Source organism: Anabrus simplex, chromosome 1, assembly GCF_040414725.1.
Source record: "Anabrus simplex isolate iqAnaSimp1 chromosome 1, ASM4041472v1, whole genome shotgun sequence".
In the NCBI taxonomy this organism is placed as follows: domain Eukaryota; kingdom Metazoa; phylum Arthropoda; class Insecta; order Orthoptera; family Tettigoniidae; genus Anabrus; species Anabrus simplex.
Window position 1 is genome coordinate 911,845,647 of NC_090265.1, and position 25,839 is coordinate 911,871,485.

Genomic DNA, 25,839 nt, shown 5'->3' on the forward strand with positions numbered 1-25,839 from the left:
ATCGAGCTCGGTCAAAGAGATCCTACCTTATATCACACTGCATCGAAATAGCTTGCCTGCATTTCTCTTTCAAACCTCACTCTGAAGGAAAACTATAGAACTTCACATTTTCTTGCTTTTTAGCGGTATCCGAAGTACATAGAGGTACACAACAATGCACCATCTTCTCATCTTTGCCGGGCTGAGTGGGTCAGAAATTTGAGACATTGGTCTTCTGGCCCCAACCTGGCAGGTTCAATCTTGACTCAGTCCGTTGGTATTTGAAGGTTCTCAAATACGTCAGCCACGTTTCTGTACAGTAGATACATATTCTAGCACGTGAACTCCTGTGGGACTAAATTCTGGCACCTCGGCATCTCCGAAAACCGTGAAAGCAGTTAGTACTGGGACGTAATGACATCATTATTATTCCCGCCTTCACAGACTGTCACAGACAATCACCGGCAGAAACCATACTAACAAAAAGTTGCACAAGATCAACAAGCATCACAATGTTAAAGTCCGCCTAGAACAGAACAGAACCCTAACATCTAGCGGCCACACCGTGAACATGATTGGGCCATCTTTTCAGCGATAAATGAATAGCTATGTCTTGAACTTGTATATGTTGTAGGCAACGATAGAGGATGGTTGTCCAGTTGTACTACCTATTAAAACAGTAATCACTACCACCATCTCCCATAGACACCATAAGTGTCGGTACGACGTAAAAACCGTATTACAAAAAAGAAAAAGGGAGCTCTTCATGTCAATAATTTGACATCAATTACAAATGTTACATATTTATAATTTGCCTGTTTGCAGGAGGTTAACAAGAATAATTTTTTCTCATCTTACCGGAATAACCTCTCCAATTTTGTATTTCTTCATCAAGTCCCTTGCATCCGTGGAGTGGCCAACGTCTTCAAATGCCTCTGAGCCATCCTTTCCAGCTTGCTCCAACAATACTTCTTCCCCACCTGGATGCTGTTAGATAATTCAAAATGATAATACTAAACATACGATGGTAAAATACTAAAACTAAATAGATGAAAAAAAATAAAAGTCCAAATTACTTCTTCATAATCTTTCCACATGACAAAATAAACTAAGCCATAAGTCACCTAAATTTCTAAAGCAAAGCAAGAAACAAACTAGGCTACAAGGCTAGGTAACAACCACAACTTAAATCAATTTACCAGAACAATTTTAAGCAAAATTAGATGTGTTCATACAAATTATAAAAACAATCAAGACTGATACGGTAATCTAGGCGCCGGCACCTTGAACATATTCAGAACAGTCTAACATTTCTTCCAAAGCCTGAATTATATCGAATAAACCCCGGCAGAACGACTTTTAAATGTATTAATTAAATAAAGTAACATGAACTAAATTATTCAATCCTAACAAAAGTTGCAAGTCATACTACTGTACATACCTCATTAAGAAAGTCTGTAACATCGTACACACTATTATGTATTACGATCCAGGCTCTTTTACAATCGTTCTTCTTAGAAACTTCCTCGCGGCTAAATAGCTTCACATCAGTAGTAGTATTGCCAGTATCAGCCATCTTTAGTTATTAATACTTGGGAACTAAATTTCTACAGTCAGGACACGTACACCACTCAACCAATTTGTCAACTTCCTCACAACACACTATCCAACTTAGAAGCTGCTCCGTACTGCTTCCCTTCTCCCGTGGCACACGAAACACCAATGCCAGTTGCCACCAATGCACCAATGGGAACGAGTCCACGTAAAGCAAAGACGATCGAAATACATTGGTAAACTGAAAAGTTGAAAAGTCAAGTGTACACGTTACCTAACACAATAACAACGAAGATGATGCAAATTCTTGGCATTTTTTCAATATCTAATTTAACTTTTGCATTAAAACGGAATAAAACGCTGATATATGGTTTAATAATCTTTAATCAAGCATGATTCTGAATTTTTACCGCTAAAGCTACTGGGTAAATTAATATTCATCAATGGTGACACTGCTAAATCGTGAAGAAGTACCAGCAAATATGGTACCACCACCTGGGTCAGAGAGTCTCTAGATCTGTGGATATTACAAATACCAAATACATTCTCTTTGATCGTAACCATGCTTTAAATATATTATCCTTGCTTTGTAATTTGTATGTATTTGTTTATGAATATTGAACGCAGTTACATAGATTTGAACTGCGTTTTCGCGGAATTGGAGAGGGCATACTATACTTATTTTGCAGAAACTGCATCTAATGTTTGAATACACATTCAGTAAATCTAAAATTGTCAGTAAATTGAATATATTGCGCCTGTACCATTTTTGTATATGTAGTTGGGAAATGTTCAGTGAACACTAAGTGTGTGTGGTTGTGCATCTCTAGTGTTTATCTTTTGAATGTTATTGGCTTTTCGGTTATACAAATATGTCCGTCAGCGTACCACCTCAAACTAAAGAAGTTCAGGTATATTATATATATATATATATACATGTTAATAGTAATAATAATGATGTGCTGCAGCTAGATGTGGAGTTTTTTATTGTACTGTAGATGCTAATGTCCGTCTGTAGGGTTTACCATGTCGATGAAAGACAGGACCCTTTCTTGAAAAAAAAAAAAAACAAAAACCGTGAAGTGGTATTTAACAGGCAAAATTTGACAAAAATGTACAGTCTACATTAGTATTGTGTTTTTCTAATATTTTAATTTCAGATTCAGGCTAGAAGCTTTTTGTTCCATTGAAACAGAAACACTAGATATTTTAAAACTGTGTCAAACTTTCATGTCTCTCTACACCACATAACAATCATGATATCTGTTGCACCAATCTCCACATAATTTGCATTTATAGTCTGTGCCTGGTAAGTGGTACTTCACGATGCTGCAGACTCGTTGGTGAAACTCGTGCAGTACAAATTTGGTCATCGAATGTCTTAGCTCAAAATTTGGTCCTTTCCAGTCTTTTATTATCATTGCATCAGTCGCAAAAAAATCATCCCATATTTCTGTTCTTTTATTGGTCATTTCTTTCATTATCTCATTATAGCTGGGAGTAAGAAATTTAACCTCAACTCCTCAACATAAAATTGTTCTCTCGCCAGGACATATACCAGATGAGACAGTGTGAACTTGGACATGCATAGTACTTTTTTGAGGAAAGTTGCCTCTACTTTCTCAAGTTCTTTCAAATAAGCTTTTGTGAAGTAGTCCATAAATGGCAACTGGGGACACTTAAAGCTGGAAAAGCTGCATTGCAGTTTTTAGGGATAATTTCCTCTGTTGATTTATATAGTTCATGGCTCTGGTGGCAGCAGTGTTCCTGTCTTTGATGTAGTGAGAATGCTTTAATAATTATTATTGTGTGTCTATTTTGAAGGTTATTTTCACTGTTGGTCCCCATCAGAACACTTCACCACCATCATTTCCAGTCTTCGTATTGAACAACGATTACCTTTCAGAAGAAGCTTTTTTTTTGATTTCCATAAGTTTCTTTCTGTTATTTTTCTAACAGATGTTCACAATTAAACCTAACACGTTTGATATGTTTAAAATTATACAGTACTGTGTGCGCTCATACGAACACACTGTCTTTCTCTCTCCCGCTCCACCTTTACATTTTCTATTGTGAAATTGTTTCTGTCGGTTATCTACTGTGCATTTATCAAAGAAGGCACATAGGCTATAGCATTTGCATTGTGGCTGGGAATGGAGAAAAATTGAACAGTTCTCTACAGCTCTCAGTGGCAATAAGCACTTGACGACTCACTGAAATATTTAGCCTAGGCCTACAGCATACTTAACAAACTGATTCCTCTTGCTGGTAAAATTGCAACCCGTACCTTCCAACCCTAGTAGCATTATTAGGAAGTGGAATTTATGCAAATCGTTCTTGGAAATTCTTTTAGAAGAGAGATGTTCATTGCAGTGTCCTGCAACCCACCATCCTGCCTCAAAAAGTACATTCACTTTTATAACCTAATAAAGAGCAACACTCGCCATTGTCCGTTGCCTAAGTAGCTCCTTGCATTCCTATTGGCCAATGTAAAGTCGCATATGACACCATTCTTGTCAATCATAATAATTACACTCTATTACCAACCTGGGCAAAATAAAAGCAGAAACAGATAGAACTGATAGACATGATACAGGCTTTTTGAGCTTATGCTGTGTCCAGAAAATAAGGTGAAATTCTGTACATTTTACAGAGAACTTTGCTCTAAGTCTTCAGAAGAAAATTTTGACTGTTCATGAGGAAGACTTCTTCAAGAATGGAAATTTGAATTTAGACAGTAATAGAAGTGTAAGTGCTACATTCGTTTGTCACCAGATGGCTCACCGTATGCGGCAAAGAGCTAGCATTCAAAGCAGAAGCTGCCGGCACCATTAGAATCAGTCTGAGATGGGGGCATAACAGGTGTAGCTACACGCATTGTGAAAGTATGACACTGACACAAGCCTGGAATGAAACATCTGATGATGAGGAACATACGAATTTGGAAAACAGCCAGTGTCCCTGTTGAAATTGTTAGGATTTCTATGTATTTCCACAGCTTCCCTTATAATCCTAGACCTATAGTGTATAATGTGGGTAAGACCTCAAACGTCTTGGAACATGACATCATGACCCGAAGATAGGGCGTGCTCAGCTATTGTTGATTTATCTGGCTGGTTGAGACGACTATTTTGTTCGTGTTCCTTGATACGAGTACCATCGGACCAGCATGTTTGGCCAATGTATTTCAGGTTCCCTATGGGAATCAACATCTTTATCACATGTATACCTTGCCGCAAGTACAGGGAATTTTGTACACCCCAGGATGTAAATGTGGTGACAATTCGTCCTTGGTTTTACCTAGACTGTGAGCAATTTTAGTGACATTGCCAAACACGGTTTTTATACTGTGTTTGCAGGGCACCTTGGCAATTTGATCTGTGGTGTTGTGAATGTAAGACAGGTGGGCAGTTCCCTTTACTTCTTTCTGTGAACTGTGCTTGGTCGTCCCTGTGGGATGCAGGGCTTTATGAATCTGTACATCGCTGTAACCATTACCCTTGAACGTGACTTTGAGTGTGTCCATCTCCTCCTGGATATTTGATGACTCACAAATTTGTATTGCCCTCTTGGCGTGTATTGTGAGAATGCCTTGTTTTTGTGTTGGATGGTGGTGAGAATCTGCTTGAAGATAGTGATTTGTGTGGGTATTCTATTTCTTTCTTTCTTTCTTTCTCAGGACCTTCTATCCAGACCACAAATGTATCATCAACATACCTCCACCAAATCATAGGTTTGACGGGTGCTGAAGCAATAGCCTCCTCCTCTAAATGCTCCATAAAGAAATTAGCCACTACCGGCGAAAGTGGACTTCCATCTGTTTGTAAATTCCCACCCCACAAGAAGTAGCTGGAAGTCATGCAGGGGTAAAATGCTTAGTAATGTCCTCAGGGAACAGATGTTCAATGAGAGACATGACCGAGTCAATCAGCACTTTAGTGAAGGACTCCACGTCAAAACTCACCAAAAGTGCATTAAAGTGAAGGGTTATGGTTGACAACTTGTTGACGAAATACAGAGAGTACCTAACGTATGATTCAGTACGTCTTATATGTGGCTGAAGCAATTTGCTTAGGTATTTAGCCAGAGCATACGTAGGAGAACCTATCGCACTAACAATAGATCTGAATTGATAAAGGCGGGGAGGTGTCGAATTGAACATACAATGCTCTGCTTTTGCCCTAGACCAAATAGAATGCCTGTTATCGCCCTGGGACAATGTATGTATTGAAAAAGTATGAAAAAAATTGTAATTCAGCTTTTCACCCTGCTAGACTCTATACAATGCACTGCAGTCACCCCATGTCAATTTGAATTATGAAAAGGTATTAACATTCTAATTCAACTTTCCATCACTAGCCCACATAGAATGCACTGCTATCGACCTGACCCTACCCCAACTACTCCAGACCAATGATGTTTGCACAGGGGAAACTAGAGGCTTAAGGCCAATTCGCAGTTCTAACCTGAGGGCTTATACTGCCAGACCCCCTTTGCTTGTCCCCAATCCTGGCCAATGGTCTTATCCACCCCTACCCTAACCAATCCAGGTCCTGAGTTCAATAATGATCAGAATCTCTCTCTATGTGAATACGCACAGAGATCTGAAAACCCACATGAGTAACACAAAAATAAGGTACACAGATTCATAAATATCATCACAACCACACGATCACCTCAAATTTATGGAATTAATTTATTGCAGTATGGGTTTTATTATTATTATAAATTATATTATTATATCACGAGCCCTCAGATTTTGTAGATGACCCTACCATGACGACACATGCGAGTCATAGCAATGAATATAGACACAGAATGAGATGAGAAATGATCACGATCAGACAAAAATGTTCAACCACAGCCACGTATAATCAACGATTTATTTATTTATTTAATCGTGTCAGAAACATACATTATACTTACAGTTATAATAACAGGACAATAACAAATCTGGTACTATAATCATTAATCATTTCTGATGATGGCAGGTAACGATGTGATTTAAGCTCTCCATAAATACAAAATTAATTAAATGTGGTGTGACCAGTAAGCGGCTAATTTACATGCTTCCTTGGTAGCGTCCATCACATTCTGGAGAGAGCAAGTAGTTGGACACAAGTTACAAACAAGGAGATGGCTCATTGTCTGTTCTTCACCACATTCACATAGAGTGGAGTCACAGACAAAACCCCACTTTCTCATGTTGGTCTTTGTTCTTCCAACTCCTGAACGCAACCTGTTGAGCGTCTTCCATGTTGACCAGCTTTCCTCGTGGCCTGGAGGAAGTCTTCGGGAGGCGTCATCCATCCTGCAAGGTGGCTGGATCTGGAACGCCATGAATTCACTCTGAAGTTTGATGGTGATTCAGTGAGGCTTTCAGTTGTATGGAGAAAGCTTTTCCTTGATTTTAGCCGTTGGGTTGCTGGATGGTACCCATATAAAGTATGGGTCGTCAGGTTCACTGCTTTAGATTTCTCCAGTCTGGGTGCACACTCATGGTGGATATCTGGAGGTGGGATACCTGCTAGACAATAAACTTTATCAAGTGGTGTAGATCTCAAACATCCTGTAATGAGTCTGCAGGTTTCATTTAAGGTGACATCCACTTGATTAGCATGACTAGATCTACACCAGACAGGGCAGGCGTATTCTGCTGCTGAATAACAGAGGGCTATTGCTGATGTTCTTAAAAGGAGAGGATGCGTCCTCCAGGTTGAACCCGATAATTTCCGGATAATGTTGTTCCTTGCAAATACCTTCCTTTTGGTATTCAGACAGTGTGTTCTATAGGTTAGTGCTCGGTAAAGAGTTACTTATATTTGGGAGTGAAGCAGTGTTCTAATATTATACCTTCCCAAATCACTTGCAATTTTCTCGCTGTCTGTCGATTTTTTAGGTGGAAGGCACAGACTTGTGTTTTTGATGGGTTTGGTTTTAGTTGGTTCTCTTCGTAATAACCACTTAGAATTTGTAGAGCATTGGAGAGCTTCTCTTCAACTAGTTCAAACGTTTCCTCTTGAGCTGCCAGAGCGACATCGTCTGCATAAATAAAGCTCTTTGTCCCTTGTGGGCGAGGCTGAACATTGGTGTAGATGTTGAAAAGTATGGGTGCTAGCACACTCTAGAAACAATACAATACAATCAAGGATAAATTCATATAACACATGCTCAATCGCATGAAACCAAATCCTAAATCACAGCGAGTACATCTTTAATTTGTTGTTGACTTTAATCATATTATTTTTATCACTAATGAGCAACGTGTACCCTAGTAGTCACCACGTGGTTATAATTCACTCCTCATTTCAATTAGCCCATGGATTGTATTGTTCAATTTTAATTATGAGACCTTTATCCTTCTCACATTAATAAATCTACTGAGATTGTGATTCAATTCCACATCATTACAGTCAAATTGGGCATTTTCGGCATTCAACAATCACTTCATCAAAATTTATGTTTCAACAACATGTTTAATTATCTCGCCCTAAATCTTTACTTTTATTTCTATGATTATTATAATCGATTCCATTAAATATTCCGAAGAAATACCTATCACGCAGCTGCCGAAGAATGAAATAAATCTTTCGATCAGATTTAATTAATTAGAACTAGCAGTTTCCCGCTGGCTCCGCCCGCAATGTACAAAGTATGGTGTTGTTCGTTACTATCCTCACGGATGTATTTGCAAAGTTTCGAGTTAATGAAATAAAGCACATGATCTGCTGTGGTAATAGAATGTAATATTAAGCCAAAAAAAACACTTGAAAATACATCACACAAAGAAATTGAATTAAAAGTTCCCTGGAACAACACTACACGCCGAGCGGTTAAAACGTCCTTCAAAGATCTTCGTCATGGAGACAAATGTACTCATAACTTTTCTCAGAATCTACCAATTTAAGTAGTTATTACCTCAAAAGAAAGCGCTTGATCCACTGAGGTTTTTTAGACCAAAACGAACTGCGTACCTCAATTAGAACGAAAGATATGATTGCTTCAATGAGAAAAAATGTTGAAGAAATGAGATGTCAAATTGAATGTGCACTCATAACTTTCCTCAGAATCAATTTGAATACATAAGAGCTGAAATGAAAGAGCTTGATCCATTGAGTGTTTTTAGGCCAAAACAAACTCCGTACCTCAATTAGAACCAAAGATATGATTGCTTCAAACAGACAAAAAATTGAAAAAATAAAATAATTTGAGGAAGGTGGAAGTTAATATGATTTATAGTACCTGATGACAAATCTGTGCATGAATACCTTTTAGTTAAAAAAAAGTGAAGGAAATCGACCGGATAGAATGGCCGGACCGACTAACTTTAGTTTTCAAAAAAAAAATTTAAATCATTATAATATTTATCACTAATGACCAATGTGTACCCAAGTAGTAGTCACCACGTGGTTATAATTCACTCCTCATTTCAATTAGCCCATGGATTGTATTGTTCAATTTTAATTATGAGACCTTTATCCTTCTCACATTAATAAATCTACTGGGATTGTGATTCAATTCCACATCATTACAGTCGAATTGGGCATTTTCGGCATTCAACAATCACTTCAACAAAATTTATGTCTCAACAACATGTTTAATTATCTCACCCTAAATCTTTACTTTTATTTCTATGATTATTATTATCGATCTCATGAAATATTCCAAAGAAATACCTATCACGCAGCTGCCAAAGAATGGAATAAATATTACGATCAGATTTAATTAATCAGAATACGTCTCAATTTCTATAAATATTTCAGTTTATCATCACTTTAATGCCGACTGCTGAACGTATTATTATTATTATCCTTATTATTAATAGAATACTTCGTCGTTGTTGTTATTATTAACGTGGCCTCATTATACCAGTGATAACCTTTGAAGATCATAAGTAACACACATATACCACTAATGAACTAGCAACACATACCGTATGCTCTACTTAATCAACAACATAGTGAAAGAAAATTCCAATCTAACTAATAGTAAAGAAATCAATCAGTCTAAGTCTTACAAAATCTACAGAAAAGAAAAGAAAAGAAGAAAAATGGTTTAGTGGTGTCTCATGTTCCTGATGTAGACAGATTCAGCTGGGGTGTGTAGACATGAACACAGGTCTTTTCTCTCGATTGTGTTGGGTCGTACACGTTAATTGTGCTGGCTCACACAATTACAGCTTAGAAGTACATGATGTCCGCACAGTCAGGCAATATGAAGTTGTGGCTATAATTCCTTGAAATTCTTGTGATCCTCCCTCGCTGATCCATAACTGAAGATCTTGCTCTTGTAGTTAGGCTGAAACTGAGATTCAAATTAGAAGTTTCATCCACTTGTATTACATCACTAAGTTGTGCACTATTATACTTAACTTGTCGAACACTTGATGCAAAGATGTACAACAGTTGATGCCCCATTTCCTGTGGCACCATAAAATAATGTCCAATACATCTAGCTCCTTGTTGATCTCTTGATTAGGTGTCCTACAGTTGAGTATCACATGCCGTAACCTGCTTAAAAATGTCTCTCGACTCATGCCCTATAATAATTTATGTTGAAGGCTACGTTTCCACATGTTCACTCGTTAAATAATAACTTCCTCTCGACGACTTGAAATGTTACATGTGATAAAATTCATACAATAAAAACAACTCTTCAAAATCTATAAGCAAATAAATGAAAATCAACATTTATTAACTGCAAAAACCAACGACCATTACAATTGCTTAACTTTCCATAAAAAAAATCTTAAAAAATTTAAAATTTTTTAACAATACACCATTTGACAACAAAATGAAATGTATTTTCTGATTTTTATCTTCATTGTAATATCTTTTATTATGTCATAATCCTTAAACAACTGCCATGTTTTAGACTCCAATATTATCACTAATATTGTCAAATAACAGCATACTACATTTTATATTGTAATAGTTGTTTAACAATCTCCAATATATTTTATACGACATAGTTTTTAACAGCATTCATAGATTATTTCCAATCAGGTACCTGCTCTATTCTAAGGTGGAAAATATGGCTGATGATGCCCACTATTGATGGGCGAAACATGTATCATCTAATATACTAATTTCATGTCAACAATTTTAATAAGGACAATGTCCTAATTTTTTAAAAATTGTGTTGTATTGAATAGGTGGATGAATATTAAAACATACAAGTGTTGTTCAAGACTTGAAATGTTCCAAGTGTACTTTGGAACGAAGTAATCCACACAAAATCGTGTAATGAAATTTGAATTTGAAGTCAAAATACGAACTCATTAGGACATTTACAAACCGAGTTCATGAGATTAGGCAAACATATACGAAGTTTCTGGACGTTTCCTTCCAGACAAAGTTGTATCATTTAGACTCCTTCAAAGGAAAAGTTTGTCCCTTGACATCTTCTCTTTTCTTCAGAAAATACCAGAAAAAGAATATGACTGTTCATGACCAAACAAGAGAAGACTGTATTTGTTTGCCTCTCTCACACCGTACTAACATTTACCTCTTGACCAACGAACAAGTAAGGTGACGTAGTCTCCCAATTAGAGTTTCTATTGGTTGAGATTTTAGCTTAAATATGATTTGTTCCCTCTTGCGAGAGTATGGATCATACCAGAAATCTGTCGCCCCTTCTCCAAACTTCTCTTACATGATGAGTACACCACTGTGACGTAGCTCATAGTGTCCTTGACCGCTCGACCCAGTTCCAGCTCACGTAGCTCTCAACGGGACGGCCTGGCTATCGGATGATAACGGGTCCATGCGTATGCATGAAATTTACGCAAATTAAAGCAAATCTCCATTTGTTCCCATAAGGTACCACTTGGACGGGGCCAGTATGTATGTATGTATGTCTTTAGCCTGGAGGCTGTTAGGGTTAAAGATCTAGAGCACTCTCCTAACAAGTATTGCAATGTTAGATGTTTGACTCACCTTTCGAAATAATGTAATATATGCTGGCAGGTGCCTTTACTAGGAAATGAGGTGGGTGGTGTCCTTTTACTTCCCTTATTTGCCTGCCAATTCCACTGAAATGCATACACCAACCGATCCTCTACGCAATATCTTAACTCCGTTCATCACAAGGTATTATGAACTTATTCCTCGGTAAAGTCAAAGAGACTCAAGATCAATGAAAGTAATAAATTCGATATAGCTCATGCCAGAAGATAACAGTGCTCTGCAAATTCTTTGTCTCATGAGAGATACTGTATGTCTAGTCTTCTATTGCTATTAAAAGGAACTATACAACTATATTTCAGATATCACCAATGCAGGGTTTATTAGGTGTTAACATCGACTCTTTTCCAACTGCCTAAATAAACATTAGTTGAATAGTATTAATTTCAATCGTGAGGCAAAGAACATGAGAAATTGGGAGTTTCTACATGTTACAACATTGTATAGAGGTTCCTGCTTGTAGCTCTGTCCTCCTACTAGTTTACTGAAACTTGACATGTGGATTATATCATTAACTGAGATTTGCTGACTGAATACAATGCTGTCTTTGTCTATTGAAACTGAATAATAATAACAACAAAATTTTAAAACCCTTTTTTGTAAAAGGACATTTTATTAGTATTCGTTTCTAATGTACTAAAGTTTATCTCTTTGTTTATAATACAACTTTGTTCATTGTTGTTATTTCTGTAGGATTTCCAGTTCAAGTTGATATGCCGACTTCGAGTCTTTTCCAGCCAAGATGACGACTTTAGAGCGACATACAATTTAGTTGCATGTGCAAGTAAATATGGTCTTGTTTTTGTTGGTGCACCCAATGGAATTCAAGGTAAATTTCTTATATATATACATTTGGATAATGGTAAATTATCTCCAGTTAAAAATGGCATTTTATAACTTATAACATTTTCCTATGTTTACAGTAAATGATGATGCAACCTATTTGTCATATTCATCCCTTGACCCCCTCTGACTCCTTTTACCTTACACACTGGGCTCCAAAACTAAATTTGCAAGATTTCAATGTCTCCTGAGACGTACACATTTTACTCTCTTCTCATGAATTGATTCAATATCTGATTGATTGTGATCTGATTTTATTTTATTTTCAGCATTCTTTTCTAACCTTACAACTTTTTAATTTTTTTTAAAGTCTTCTTTCTGCTCCAGTTATTGCCCATGGTTCACACCTGTACAATACCAATAACTTTAGAAACAACTTAGTATGGTAGATATATACAAAGGCAAATCGGAAAGTCTTTGCCCCTATTTTATTTCAAATCAAAATACATGCAGTGTACTAAGTACCCTTGACTATTTTTCCACATAGTTATCACCACTGTTCAGTTATTTGTTCCATCACACTACTAGTTTGGAGATCCCACTATTGTAGAATTCAGCTGGGTGTTAAGAAGGAAGCCATACTCAACATACTTATTTAATAGTGTGTATGTTTATTCTTATTTTAACCAAGCTCGATAGCTGCAGTCGCTTAAGTGCGGCCAGTATCCAGTATTCGGGAGATAGTAGGTTCGAACCCCACTGTCAGCAGCCCTGAAAATGGTTTTCTGTGGTTTCCCATTTTCACACCAGGCAAATGCTGGGTCTATACCTTAATTAAGGCCACGGTCGCTTCCTTCCCACTCGTAGCCCTTCCCTGTCCCATCGTCTCCATAAGACCTCTTTGTGTCGGTGCGACGTAAAGCAACTAGCAAACAAAAAAAAATATTTAAAGTTTTTTTTCTTTTCCCTACAGAGAAGTGGTAGAGTAAAACAGAATGTGACATGTGGGCAGCCTGAATGATGTCAAATCAAAATGCCTGGACATAATAGCGAGCCCATATGAATGTTATTTATTTATTTATTTATTTATTTATTTATTTATTTATTTATTTATTTATTTATTTATTTATTTATTTAATTTTTTACTTAATAATTAATTATGGCCTTCATTGGACCTCTTTTGTCAATTTTGTAAAAAGGGTTTTTCATTTATCTGTCAGCCCAATACTTCCTCAATCTTTCGGATGTTAACTTTCTTTCTTCGTCTGAAATCACCAGTCCCATTGTCTGTCTGTTGATCTTGGCGTGTAGTTTGTTTGTTTGTGAGTTTCTTAATTTTGTCTGTTTTATTTTTTAAATCTGCTGTTGTAATTTGTAGTTCATTCATATCTTTCTTGATTTCTGTAATCCATCTAATGTTGCTCTTACTGTTCCATAATTTTTTCAATAATTGTCTTGATGATCCTGTTTTTCCAGTGTCCTTAGTAGATGTCCAAAGAATGAGATTTGTTTCTTCCTGATTGAGCTCATTTCCATTTCTTTGTAGACTTTCATTAAGAGCTAGTCTCTAGTGTTTATCATACCGGGCAAATTGGCCATGTGGTTTGGGGCGCGCAGCTGTGAGCTTGCATCCGGGAGATAGTGGGTTCGAACTCCACTGTCGGCAGCCCTGAAGATGGTTCTCCATGGTTTCCCATTTTCACACCAGGCAAATGCTGGGGCTGTACCTTAATTAAGGCCACAGCCGCTTCCTTCTCATTCCTAGGCCTTTCCTATCCCATCGTCGCCATGAGACCTATCTTTGTCGGTGCACATAAAAAAAATAGCAAAAAAAAGAAACTCTAGTGTTCATTTTCTTGATAGTTTTTGTTTATGCACGTTCTGTGTCTTATTCTTTCAATCTTGAGTAACTGTCTATTTGTGCATTGTTAGTTGTTTGAAAAATGGTTTTACTAGCATATGTTATATCTGGTTTTGTAAATGTTTTATAGTGTTTTAATTTTGTGGCTATTGAGAGGCCTTTTATATTGTTTGTGTTCTTGGTGATGTATTGTGCTTTGGTCAGTTCATTTATTCTACAGGGAGTATAATTTCAGGCTTTATAGTGGAGAACCGAGGAATAGGAGCACAGAGAAGCGGTGACGGGGAAGTGTAGTGCCCGCATTGGCGAGTGGATGTAGTAGTCTCAAGCAAGCGGCATGATTATGCATGTAGAAACTAAACGAAACTGAACTCACCAGCTATATATATGCTCATGGCAAATAAATAAAAAAAATCAAACAAATACACTTGTAAATGAAATTAATCTTACCAGTATTTACAGAATATGTTGAAAGTGATCATGAACTGTAATGCAAGCTTCATATCTTGTAATGAGATTTTGAAACTCACTTTGCAGTTCATGGACACTGATAGAACCCGCAGTGTTCCTAATTTTGATTCTTAATTCTTCTGCAGTTCAAGAATTATTCCTGTAAACTTTTCTTTTGAGATTTCCCCATAGATAAAAGTTGCATGTGCTTAAATCAGGCGAACGAGGGGACCACATGCCTTTACTGATGATCTGATCATCATCAAACACTTCTTGCAACTGTCGCAAAGAGCTATGCGCTGTATGGGCCATCAAACCATCCTGCTGGAAATAGCCATACCTTTTTTCTTCTACAATCAGTTCAGTAAAAAATGTTTTGAGAATGCTGTGAACATAACAGTCGGAAGTAATCATGTCCTGAAAAAAAAAAATCAGATCGATAGTTCATTGAGCACTAATAGCGCATCATGCACACATCTTCGTATTGTGCAGAGGTCTCAGCTGTTAAATGTGCGGGTTCTCATTATCCCAGATCCTATTATACTGTGAATTGACATATCCGCTTAAATGAAACAGTGCTTCATCACGATACCACTATGGACACTATCCATTAAACAAAACCCCGTGGCATTACAGCACTGATGGGCCTTGGCCTGCCAACTGACCGCTGTTCAGTCCGAACGCCTGCAGTTCAAGGTAATGCATGGTCAATGCGATGAGTCCTCTCAGTTATTATTCTTGGTTTTCTAGACCGGGGTTGCCATCTCACCATCAGATAGCTCCCCAGTTCTAATCACGTCGGCTGGATGGACCTCGAACCAACCGTCAGGATCAGGTCAAAATCCCTAGCTGGCTGGGAATCGAACCCGGAGCCTCCAGGTGAGAAGCAAGCATGCTACCCGTAGACAGCGGGGCTGGACACTATTCATTAGCCAATTGCAAAATTTTATTATTACAATGAAATCTGTAGGCTGTATATTATGGACTGAACGAGTCCAGTAAAATCGTAAATTATTTTGCATTATGTACTGACGAATGTATAATACCAGTTTCTTGAGCTAATCTTCGAAGTGACCTATATGGACTGACTTGAGTCTTGCCTGTATATCTTCTAACCTTTCCTGTGTGAGAGCTGTTCTCCTTCGCTGTTTTTTCTTATTAGTTACAGAACCAGTACTACACCAATTGTAAGTGAGGTTTTGGTGGTACTGTAGAACCGGAAAACTGTGTATGGAGTTTTCGAAGGCAGTTTTAACAGTTTTTTTTTTTTCTTGTGGAAATAACACTTGAAAAAATATACTCTGTGCTGTAGAGTACGTAACTGTTGTTATAATAACCTCGCAACACATCTTAAAACTCCAGTCGTTTCTACCGAACTGCTACGCCAGCTGTCAAGACTTCTTATCACACCAAGCTTGACACTAACCAAAAAAAAGAAATTCGCTACATTCACTTACATTAATAAACAATCATACAGTTTGGTTAAACTATTTAGAAAACACAATATCCATGTATCCTTTAGGACAGAGAATAATAATAATAATAATAATAATAATAATAATAATTTATTGTTCAATTCGAATAGCGTAAACACCAACAGTAGGTTCAGTAAATCAGGAGTATACAAACTGTCGTACCAAGATTGCGGAAAAAAATATATCGGACAGTCAGGTAGAAGTGTGGTGGTACGGTATAAAGAGCATGTCAATGCACGAAAACATTCTAGATACTCTGCAATGTGTGAACACATGCATGAAAGCAACCATCATTTCACAAATATTGAACGTGATATGACTTTATTACATTCATTAAGCAAAGGCAAACAAATGAATGCCCTAGAGAAATTAGAAATATACAAATTGCAAAAATTTGATAATGAGAACAGCCTAAATGAACACATTGCAGAAGACAATCAGTTGTTTAAATTGGTAACCCAATACCCTAGTAAGAGGCCAAATGATGTCAAGTGTGTAAGGGGGGAAGTATGACTGTAGTATCAGGGGCGGTTCCTTCCACCCCTCCTTCCATCCATCACGCAACCCAATGTAATTCCGTAACCAGTTCCCATACAACATCAGGTGCCTCAACATCTATCTAACACATGCATGCCACACGTAATATTTACATCATCACACTGGTAAGGTTTAATATTTTTACCCCGTTGTATTCTCAATTGTTCATGTCGGAGCCTTTTGTTAATTTTTATTTCATTTCCTTTTTATAGACCATTTTAACCTATTTTCAACCTGGCTGCATAATACATCTATCAACCGAAGATAATGGCAGGACTCCAAGTTTTAACGCAACTTCATTTATTCTTGTACAAATCCAATTGAACTACGCAAGATAGTATTATAATTCCTAGGACACCGTAAATTCACATCATTATACGACGCTGTGTCCAATATTTTAATTTAAATAGACATCATTTTAACACCCATTAACGGTGGATATCGGCAGGACTTCAAGTTTTAATGCATTCATTCCTAACTCAACATTTTTGAACTACGCAAGGCAACTTCAAGGACACTGTGAATTCATATCATCACAAGACGTTGTATTTAATTAGACATTACTATATTGTGTTTTTAATTTGTACTTGACAAAATGGGATTTTAATTCTATGTTTGTACTATCCAAAATTTTTAAGTGTCACATTGTCATACTCATTGTTTTGAATTTTTAATGGGGGGCCCCGTATTTTAGTCAGGTCTTATTGTATACTGAATTTTAATCCACTAGCTGAGGAAGAGAATGCATAATATTCTCAAAACATGTACTAGATGTTAAGGTGAAAGGTAAATAAATGAATAGTATTGACTAGGCGGACTATCTTCCAACATATTTACTAGCCATATAGCGCTTGCTTGGGGATTCCTGCGACCTGTGAACAAAAGTGCGAAATCATAAATTATACTCTCTGTATTATGCCATGTCTGCTTTTCGTTTAGGTTATATGTTATTATTTCTCTTAAATATTACAATTTGTCAACAATTTTGATTTCCTATTCATCTATTGTGATTTTATTTACGAGTGGTGGGTCAGTTAACACGATTTCTGTCTTTTTGAAGGATATTCTGAGGCTGATTTTCTGTGCTGTTTCCTGTAGTGATTTAACTTGTAATCAGGCTTCCTGAATGTTGTCAGACAGGAGAGCAAGGTCATCTGCAAATCCCAGGCAGTTGAATCTTATGTTGTCTTTGGATCTTCCAATTTTGAAGTTCTTTGGGTTATTCTTGTACCATTCTCTCATTGTATATTTTAAGGCACAGTTGAACAGCAGTGGTAACAGTGGTACCTTCAGTATCAAGAATCATTCTCTGAACAATATCACTTGGCTTGTTGGAAACAAAATACGAACCTTCCTCTTGCTTACCACAATACAATTCCAATTTTCTGGTAAAAAATATTTTAGTCTCTCACATTAGAAACATTTTTATCCCATGCTGTGGGTTTATTTGGGATGAATTCCACAAAACTGCATCATTCATGGAACGATTCGCATTTTTCGTCAGTTGTGACGCTAGTACCAACACTGTAACTATTCCAACAGTTCAGTAGAAAAGCATCCAAAAAAGGACGGATGGCTGCCGATTTATCATGTTTTCTTCTGTCTCCCCTTGTTTCTCGATTGTCGAATCGCAGAGCACGATGCAAGAATAGAAAACATTTATAGCTCATACAAGCTCTCGGTATATGCATTCTAGTTCCATCTGAATTCCAGAGCTCAATAACATTTATGTGGGGTCCTTTCTTAGTCCCTATTAGGTACAGGGATTCAAGTAACGCCATTATTTCAGTTCTGGTGGTTTCCTTTGCATCTCGTTCCCTGGAGTAATCTGCCTCAAGGCGTGTACGTTCAATGTACAAGTTCGTATGAGTCACGATGTCGTCTACCATATCTTCGTCAACTATTATATGGAAGGAAGATATTTCATCTTTGATTCCTCGTGCATTATGTTTAGGACCAGGAAATGCTTTGACAGTATTTTTGGTTTTAGTTTTACCTTTGAAAAATCAGTTTTCCTCCATCTGGTGGTTTTGTCTTTTCCAATAAAGTATTCATCACAACGTTCATTTTCACTTCCTTCTGAGTCAGATCTGTCCTCTGAAGTTAGAAACTTCCTCCTCAGATTCAGGCTCGTAATCACTTCTAGTGATGATTTCATATTCCTCATCTGACCCTGCGCTGTCCAAGTTGTCTTCCTCTGGCTGTTCGTGAAGTAATTTGGCTATTTCCTCAAGGCGCCAATATCCTAAATAAATGAAAAATATCGACGGCTTTCTTCTAAAACCTTGTATCTCGCAATGCTATTTCTATCCATTATATTCCTTAAGACTGGTCACGCATCCCAGCCACATATTGATATGCAGCCCATCAGAACAATTTTCGTTGTGTCCGTTTTCCTATGCTAATGTGTAAAGGAAATTAACCTTAAATGCATTATACTGTAGGAGTGCGTAAATACGTGATGAAAACTACATCCCTACTATATGGTATGGTAAGGTCCTTTTTTTTTTTTTTTTTTTTTTTTTTTTTTTTTTTTTTTTCCTTTACACATCAGTATAGAAAAGTGAACACAATGAAAATTGTTCTGATGGACTGCATATCCATATGTGGCCGGGAGGCTTGGCCAGCCTTAAGGAAAATAATACCTAGGAAGAGCATCGGGACATACGAGGTTTTAGAAGTAAGCCGACGATATATTGTAATTAGAGAAATAGTAATAAATTGAGTGTTTTAAATGGTGACATGCTTGAAAATGCTCATAAATAATGTAGTCAAAATACTTATTCCATCGGGTGCGCGGGGTACATTGTAGCCCGCCTGTGACACGTTCAAAATTTAAGCAACAATATAGCCGTTCTTGTGCACTCACAGAGACTCCAACTATCACATTCAACGATAAGGTCACACTGCAGGAATAGCAGGCGAGCAACCAATCTTAGAATTGCCAAGTTGAAAAAAGTTAGCTGTGGTGCACCTTATACCCCAGCGCGTCTGCTGGAGGGTTAAAGTGATGTTCTATTCTGTGCAGCTTCTCCAAGGTCTGAAGCGTCCTTGGTATTCACCTAATACTTGGTCTAGTTTGTTCTTTAATCCTACCATATATAATTCTGGATCTGTATGTGCAGTGTGTAGTTATCTGAATTGCTCTTATCTCCTTTCTTGTGGATTGGATGGATTATAGCCATGGTCTAACATTGAGGTAACTTCTCTGTTATCCAAATTTTTTATAGAGCCATGTGTAGGAAGGTCCGAACTGTGTCACTGGCATATTTCCACATTTCTGCAAAAACTTTGTCTTCTCTGCAGGCTTTCTAATTCTTCAACTCCTTGAGTGCTGCTTCCACCCGTTGGACTGGGGGGGGGGGGTTAGGTGTTCAAGTATGGTCTTTATTAGGGTGTTTTTGTTTGCTCTTAAAAGTTCTGAGGGTTCTTTACAGTTTAAAAGTTTATCAAACACTTTGGCCATAATTTCAGCATTTTCCTTGTTACTATGTGCCATTTTTCTGTCCTCACTTTTCAACATTATTGCGGAGGGGTGTCCATATTTTTGTAGTTGTCTTCCAAAGATTTTGTAATAGTCTCTAGAATTGATTTTTTGGATTTGTTTTTCTGTTGAGTTGATTAGATCTTTCTGAGATTGTCTCTTGATTTGCCTGATAATTTGAGTGAATTTTTTTCTGATATTTTTAAGGTGAATTGCTTTACATGGGTTTAAAGATGCTAAATTTTTAGCTTGTTTGAGAAATGGTGTCAGTTCTTCTAAATCGTCTGTTAACTTTATGGGTCGTGTACGTGTAGATTCTTTATACTTGCCATTTCTGATTAATTGGTGTGTGTCATAATTCTTCTTTTCTTTGTTGGATTTCTGTTTCTTCCTCTAGAGGTGTGAATTAAATTTTGATTCCGACTATATAGTGGTCTGAACCCACTATACATTATAGATTTATCTGTGAAAGGATTTGCCCACGCATATGTGATCCAGCTACTATTCCCCTTTTCTCCCATCAAGTTTTAAGTTTGTTTAGTCTCCTTTTGAAATATATGGATTTGGAGATGAGGTTGTGCTCTCTGCAGAGTTCACCAATCAGACGATTTCCTGATTATATCCTGTTTTTTTTTTCTTCTTTTTTTTCTGAGCATTGAAGTCCTCTTAAAAAACTTAACATTGTTTTTACAGTATTTACTTGGTTTACTGTTTGTTCAAGGAGATCACAAAACTTTTCAACTTCTTTCCTGGACTTTGTTAGAAAATTTTTCTCAGTAGTAGAGAAATGTGCATTTATGATGGCATAAATTTTGTTTGTTATTTTTAAGGTTAAAGTTGCCATCTTGGTGAGATGGCTTGAAAATCATATTATAGACATTATTTTTACATTTACCATAAACCCTTTTCCAAATTGGGGGCATTGTTGCTTGATCCTTTGTCTGGATTTCCTGTTGAAAATTCTTTATCCTTGGGATTCAGATGGTTCTTCTGTTGTGTTTCTCATCTCCTGATATTAAAATTTTCTGTTTATCTAATTCGTCATAAATTTATCGAGTTTTCCAGCATATAGTAGAGAAATTGTGTGTTGTGATGTATTTGGTTTGGTTATGATTCATCCTGTTCTTGTGTGTTGCTGTATCTTTGGGTGATTGCTAATGCTCTGATTTGTTGCTGCCTTTTAGGTGGCTGCCCACCGAATCCATTGTAGCCATTTCCTGCCTTCTTATTGAGCAGGACGGTGGAATTGTTTTTCCAAAAGATCTCTCCATATTTGACTTTTGAAGGTAGTCAGCCTCCATATTTGACTTTTGAAGGTAGTCAGCCTTGAGTGGAACAAGTTCCAATAGGGATGTATAGAACTAGCACCGATAGAGCGCACTGCTGTTGTACTGGGTAAGCGCAACGCGCTTTTGATTTGTCTCCTGTGTACTCATGCTGCTTTCTATGCACGAATTTAAGTTGTTTAAATTGTTATTTTCGTGACTATGCTGAGTTATTGCAATGTTCCTCTTTGCAAAAATCAGGGAAGCCCATTTTTGTTTCACCAGTTTCCACAAAATAATGAAATGAGCAAGAAATGATTACATGCTATTAGAAGAAAAAAATTTGGTGAGAAGAATCTGACCGAAAATATTAAAGTGTGTTCCCATTATTTCCAATTTTCAGCCCGGTGACTTCACGAAAATTTCGTTGGGTAAGTGCGATTTACGAAGGGAAATAATTCCTATTTTCTACCTATAAACTGATTTAGATAACAACCACCAAATTTATGCATTTGTATTAAAAGGTGAAAGAGCATGAATAAAACTGGGCGCTGTTCCATTGCTTTTTTCGTGGACCGCAAACACAACAAAAATAAGGAAGTGGCCATACACCAGAAAATTGCTGGATTACCACGATAAGCGTACAATATCAGAATATGCAGAAATCACCTCCTTTGAAGTACGGGGAAGAAGTCGTGAATATACACAAAGAACCGAATGACTCCCATTTCCAAAGACATCAGCACTCAAACAAATACTACAGGTAATTTGGTTGTTGAGCAAACAATGTGTAATCCTGATCCCATATTGCTTTATAGACGTCCAACATTGTAATTTGGTGTTTTCTGTTCTGGGAGAAAACATATACAATTTACAGATATTCCTTCTTGAACCCAGACTGTGTTTCTTCTTAACATTTATGAAGCTAAGGACCAACAAATCTGACAAGGAACTAGGCCTTAACTTCGAAATCCATTAAACTACTGTTGGGAGAATATTTAATCTTTGGATTAATTTCATGTACTGCCAATTTAAAGAACATTTGGCCTGATAGAGAAAATGTCCTTGAAAACAGGACATGGAAAAAGCGATGGAACAGCGCCTGGTTTTAATCTTGCTTTTAGACAGAAATACCCCTTGACTAGAGTTATAACTGGTGCAACTGAGATTATAATGGTAAAACTTGTTCCAAGGGCAAACATTCTACTTTCATAGGGCTAACTGGCCTCAACCGTTTGGTAGGGGGATGCTGAAAAGTTTATAAATTTTGGCTGCATGTTTCTGAACACTGAATAATACCAGTCTTGGGGAAGTGCTCTAATGCATAGCTTACAACAGCAATATGCTTACAACATGCCTTGAGGCCTGCTCCAGCGAAACATTCACACTCCCCTCCTATAATGTCACAAGGTACTCTTGAAATAAGCTTCACATTACAGGTCTTATGTTTTGTGTACTCGGATTTCACAGCACTGCATTTTAGAATTTCAGCCGATTGTTAACCTTTTATAAACAAAACAAACTTTTCACTGAAACATCTGTATCCAGCATAACACATGATTTGTAGTTGGAAACAGGTGCTCCATTTTTTTCCGATTTTCTAAATACGAAATAACCCATGAAATGCAAATTTGTGATAGTGATCTTCACTTTATGGCTGATGGTCAAATCTTCAAAGGAACCAGCACTGGGAAACTCAAGAAATTTACATGTCTTTGGTGGTGGACAAGGCTGTATCTGCAGTTTCATGTTAAGACATCAACCTTTAAAAAATACATGAATCGAAGTCGATAAACGAGAGATGCAAGTGCGTATTTAAATCTCTATTTAAGTCTTGTGGAGGTATATTTATCAATGTACAATACTCAAGTAATTGTAATATTTAGGAAAAGGCATGCTGACTCCTATTCTATTTGGATAATAAAGCGTGTTAGAATTTTCTAATTACTGCTGTGCTAATTCTTCCTTCCTCCCGCTAGTTTTAGCGTCGCTGGTCCGTAGCTAATTCTGCAGCTGTTTAACACCTAAACACTGAAAATTGTCCGTAATATAATAGAGGATATACCTTCACAATTAATTAATATAGTCTTGGAGTAAAATTAGAGAAGATACAATCGGCTTTAGCTCAGAAAACTCGGTCGCATTCTATATATCACTCGCAGCTGACTGGGAGGAACATAAGTCGATCGCCTTGTGCTTACCCGGTACTACACGAGCGCTATCTGGCGCAAACTTTCTGTGCCTACATCCCTATTGACAACTAAGGTTGTTAACCGCAAGGAATTCCAATTTCGTTCACCTTCTGGAAATCTCCAATTTTTCAGAGGCTATCCAGCCAAACCACATAGAGGCGTGTACCGAAAATAGTATTAAGATGTTGAGTTTGGAGAATTTTATGTTCAGACCAAGCGAGTTGGCCGTGCATTTAGGGTCATGCAGCTGTGAGCTCACATTCGGGAGATAGTGGGTTCAAACCCCACTGTCAGCAGCCCTGAAGGTAGTTTTCTGTGGTTTCCCATTTACACACCAGGCAAATACTGGGGCTGTATATTAATTAAGGACACGTCCACTTCCTTCCTTCTCCTAACCCTTTCCTATCCCCATTATTGCCATAAGACCTATCTGTGTTGATGCGACGTGAAAAGCAAATTGTAACTTTATTTTCGGTTCCGGCAATGACTCTGGCCTATTATTATTTAGTATTTATTTACATATTTTATGCCCACATTGGAGCACTTAAATCAATGCATTTGAGTTAATTTCTTTTTCTTCTCCCAGAACTTTCTCATCCTCTCCGACCTGGAAGCCCTTTGTGTGTCGATATAGTATATTGTTTCCGTTCAAGTATTTTTAATTTGAGACTTATGCTTTTGTTCTTCAAAATACTTTTTAAATATTGTAATCCCACTTCAATACGGATCATGAAATTTCTAAATATTAATTAAAATACTCTTCTTTTTTTCTGTCTGATTTGTTGCTGAGTTATACCCAATTCTTCCAAATCATCCTGAACTTCTTTGAACCAATTATTATTGATTTTATTTTTCAAAAAGTAATCAAATAGTTGTTTCAATATCCTGGTGTCTGGTAACGTGATATGTGACAGAAAAAAGAAATTCTTCTTTTACGCATTGTAGATATTGTTGATTCACATTCACGATAGACAATGTTGTTAGGCAACAATCTCCACTGTCCATCAACTTGGTGTTTTGTATTAATAATTGTTCTAAGAATTCTTCTATCAGTTTTGGCCTATGTTATAATTATTATTATTTACGGATATTCAAATGAACTTCTATTCTCCAACTGTAGGCCAATTGTAATAAGCGATGAACTGTAGTAATTTTGTGTGTTTTTTCTTTCTTTCTTCCAGCTATTTTGTTGCCAGCAATTGTTGACAAGGAGCATTCAAGTGGGTCAGGAGAGATCTCAGAGTACCCCAAACAGGAAGTACCCCTACCAAGCCGACCGACACATCTTACTGTGAGTTGTGATCAGAGTTATCTGGCGGTTGGGGGAACAAAAGATGGATGTGCTCATGCCCTCATCTATAGTGTTCCATCATTTCTCTTGAAGGTGAATACTACCTACCAACAGTCATGTTTGTTATAGGATACTCATAATAAACCATTCACTTTATCATGAAGAATATTAGTTTTAATAACGTTAAAATATTCTGTATATTCTTTATCTGCAGAAGATCCTACAGGTATAAACTGTTTATGGATTCATGTTATTTAAATATAGCATGTATTAAGGTACACTCATCCTCGTTCATGCAAAATTATTAATGTATACATGGTGGTTCATGTTTGTGGGTTACTGTACTCACGTCCTAGTTCGTGAACCATGGGGAACGGCTGAGTGGCCTAGTAAGTGGTCCCGAGAGTCGGGATACCAGTTACTATGGAATGGGAGTGGGCATCTTGGACATATTCTGAGTCGTGGCCCTCCTTGTGCTCAGGCGGCTAGGACTATACAATTCACCGGTGGTCCATAACCCGTTAGAGGAGAGATCCTCACTTGGACTATGTGCAAGTAGGGTAGCATCCTGCTTCATGAATTTACCGAGCTCAGAACACTTTAAGCAAGCCTCGGGCCTATGGGAGTAATGGAGTACAACTTCCATTTGACAGGCGAGGGACTCCTTGGAAACAACTTGGCGAATGAAATGGAATTCGATGGGGAGCTATCAATATTAATGGGGCTTATAGAAGAAAGAAGGTAGAACTGGCTGAGTCAGCAAAGAAGATGCATCTGGATGTGCTAGGAGTAAGTGATATTCGGGTAAGGCGAGATAATGAGGAGAGATAGGAGATTATAAAGTGTACAAGAATTGTGTCCGTGTAATCACCAAGTGAGGGTGCAGATGAGGATGAAGTTGACAAGTTTTATGAAGCATTGAGTGACATCGTGGTCAGGGTCAACAGCAAGGATAGAATAGTGCTAATGGGCGATTTCAATGCGAGAATTGGGAATAGAACTG

The 25,839-nt window shown here is 37.3% G+C and overlaps 2 protein-coding genes across 3 annotated transcripts in view; one reads left to right on the forward strand and one right to left on the reverse strand.

Moving 5' to 3' along the window:
- Window positions 1-1,707, reverse strand: part of Cyt-b5 (Cytochrome b5) — a 43,818-nt gene extending 42,111 nt beyond the window's left edge. The window contains exons 1-2 of the mRNA XM_067136628.2: window positions 1,421-1,707; window positions 838-966 (exon numbers count right to left, since the gene is read on the reverse strand). Of these exons, the coding sequence (XP_066992729.1) occupies window positions 838-966; window positions 1,421-1,555 (264 nt within the window). The 5' untranslated portion in view covers window positions 1,556-1,707. The remainder of the gene's footprint in view (window positions 1-837; window positions 967-1,420) is intronic.
- A 265-nt stretch (window positions 1,708-1,972) lies between these two features.
- Window positions 1,973-25,839, forward strand: part of LOC136857740 (nuclear pore complex protein Nup214) — a 232,325-nt gene continuing 208,458 nt past the window's right edge. The window contains exons 1-3 of one of the 2 annotated variants that reach the window (XM_067136629.2): window positions 1,973-2,444; window positions 12,192-12,327; window positions 24,727-24,929. In XM_067136629.2, coding sequence (XP_066992730.2) covers window positions 2,406-2,444; window positions 12,192-12,327; window positions 24,727-24,929 — 378 coding nt within the window. In that variant the 5' untranslated portion in view covers window positions 1,973-2,405. The remainder of the gene's footprint in view (window positions 2,445-12,191; window positions 12,328-24,726; window positions 24,930-25,839) is intronic. The other variant, XM_067136630.2, reaches the window with a different exon arrangement.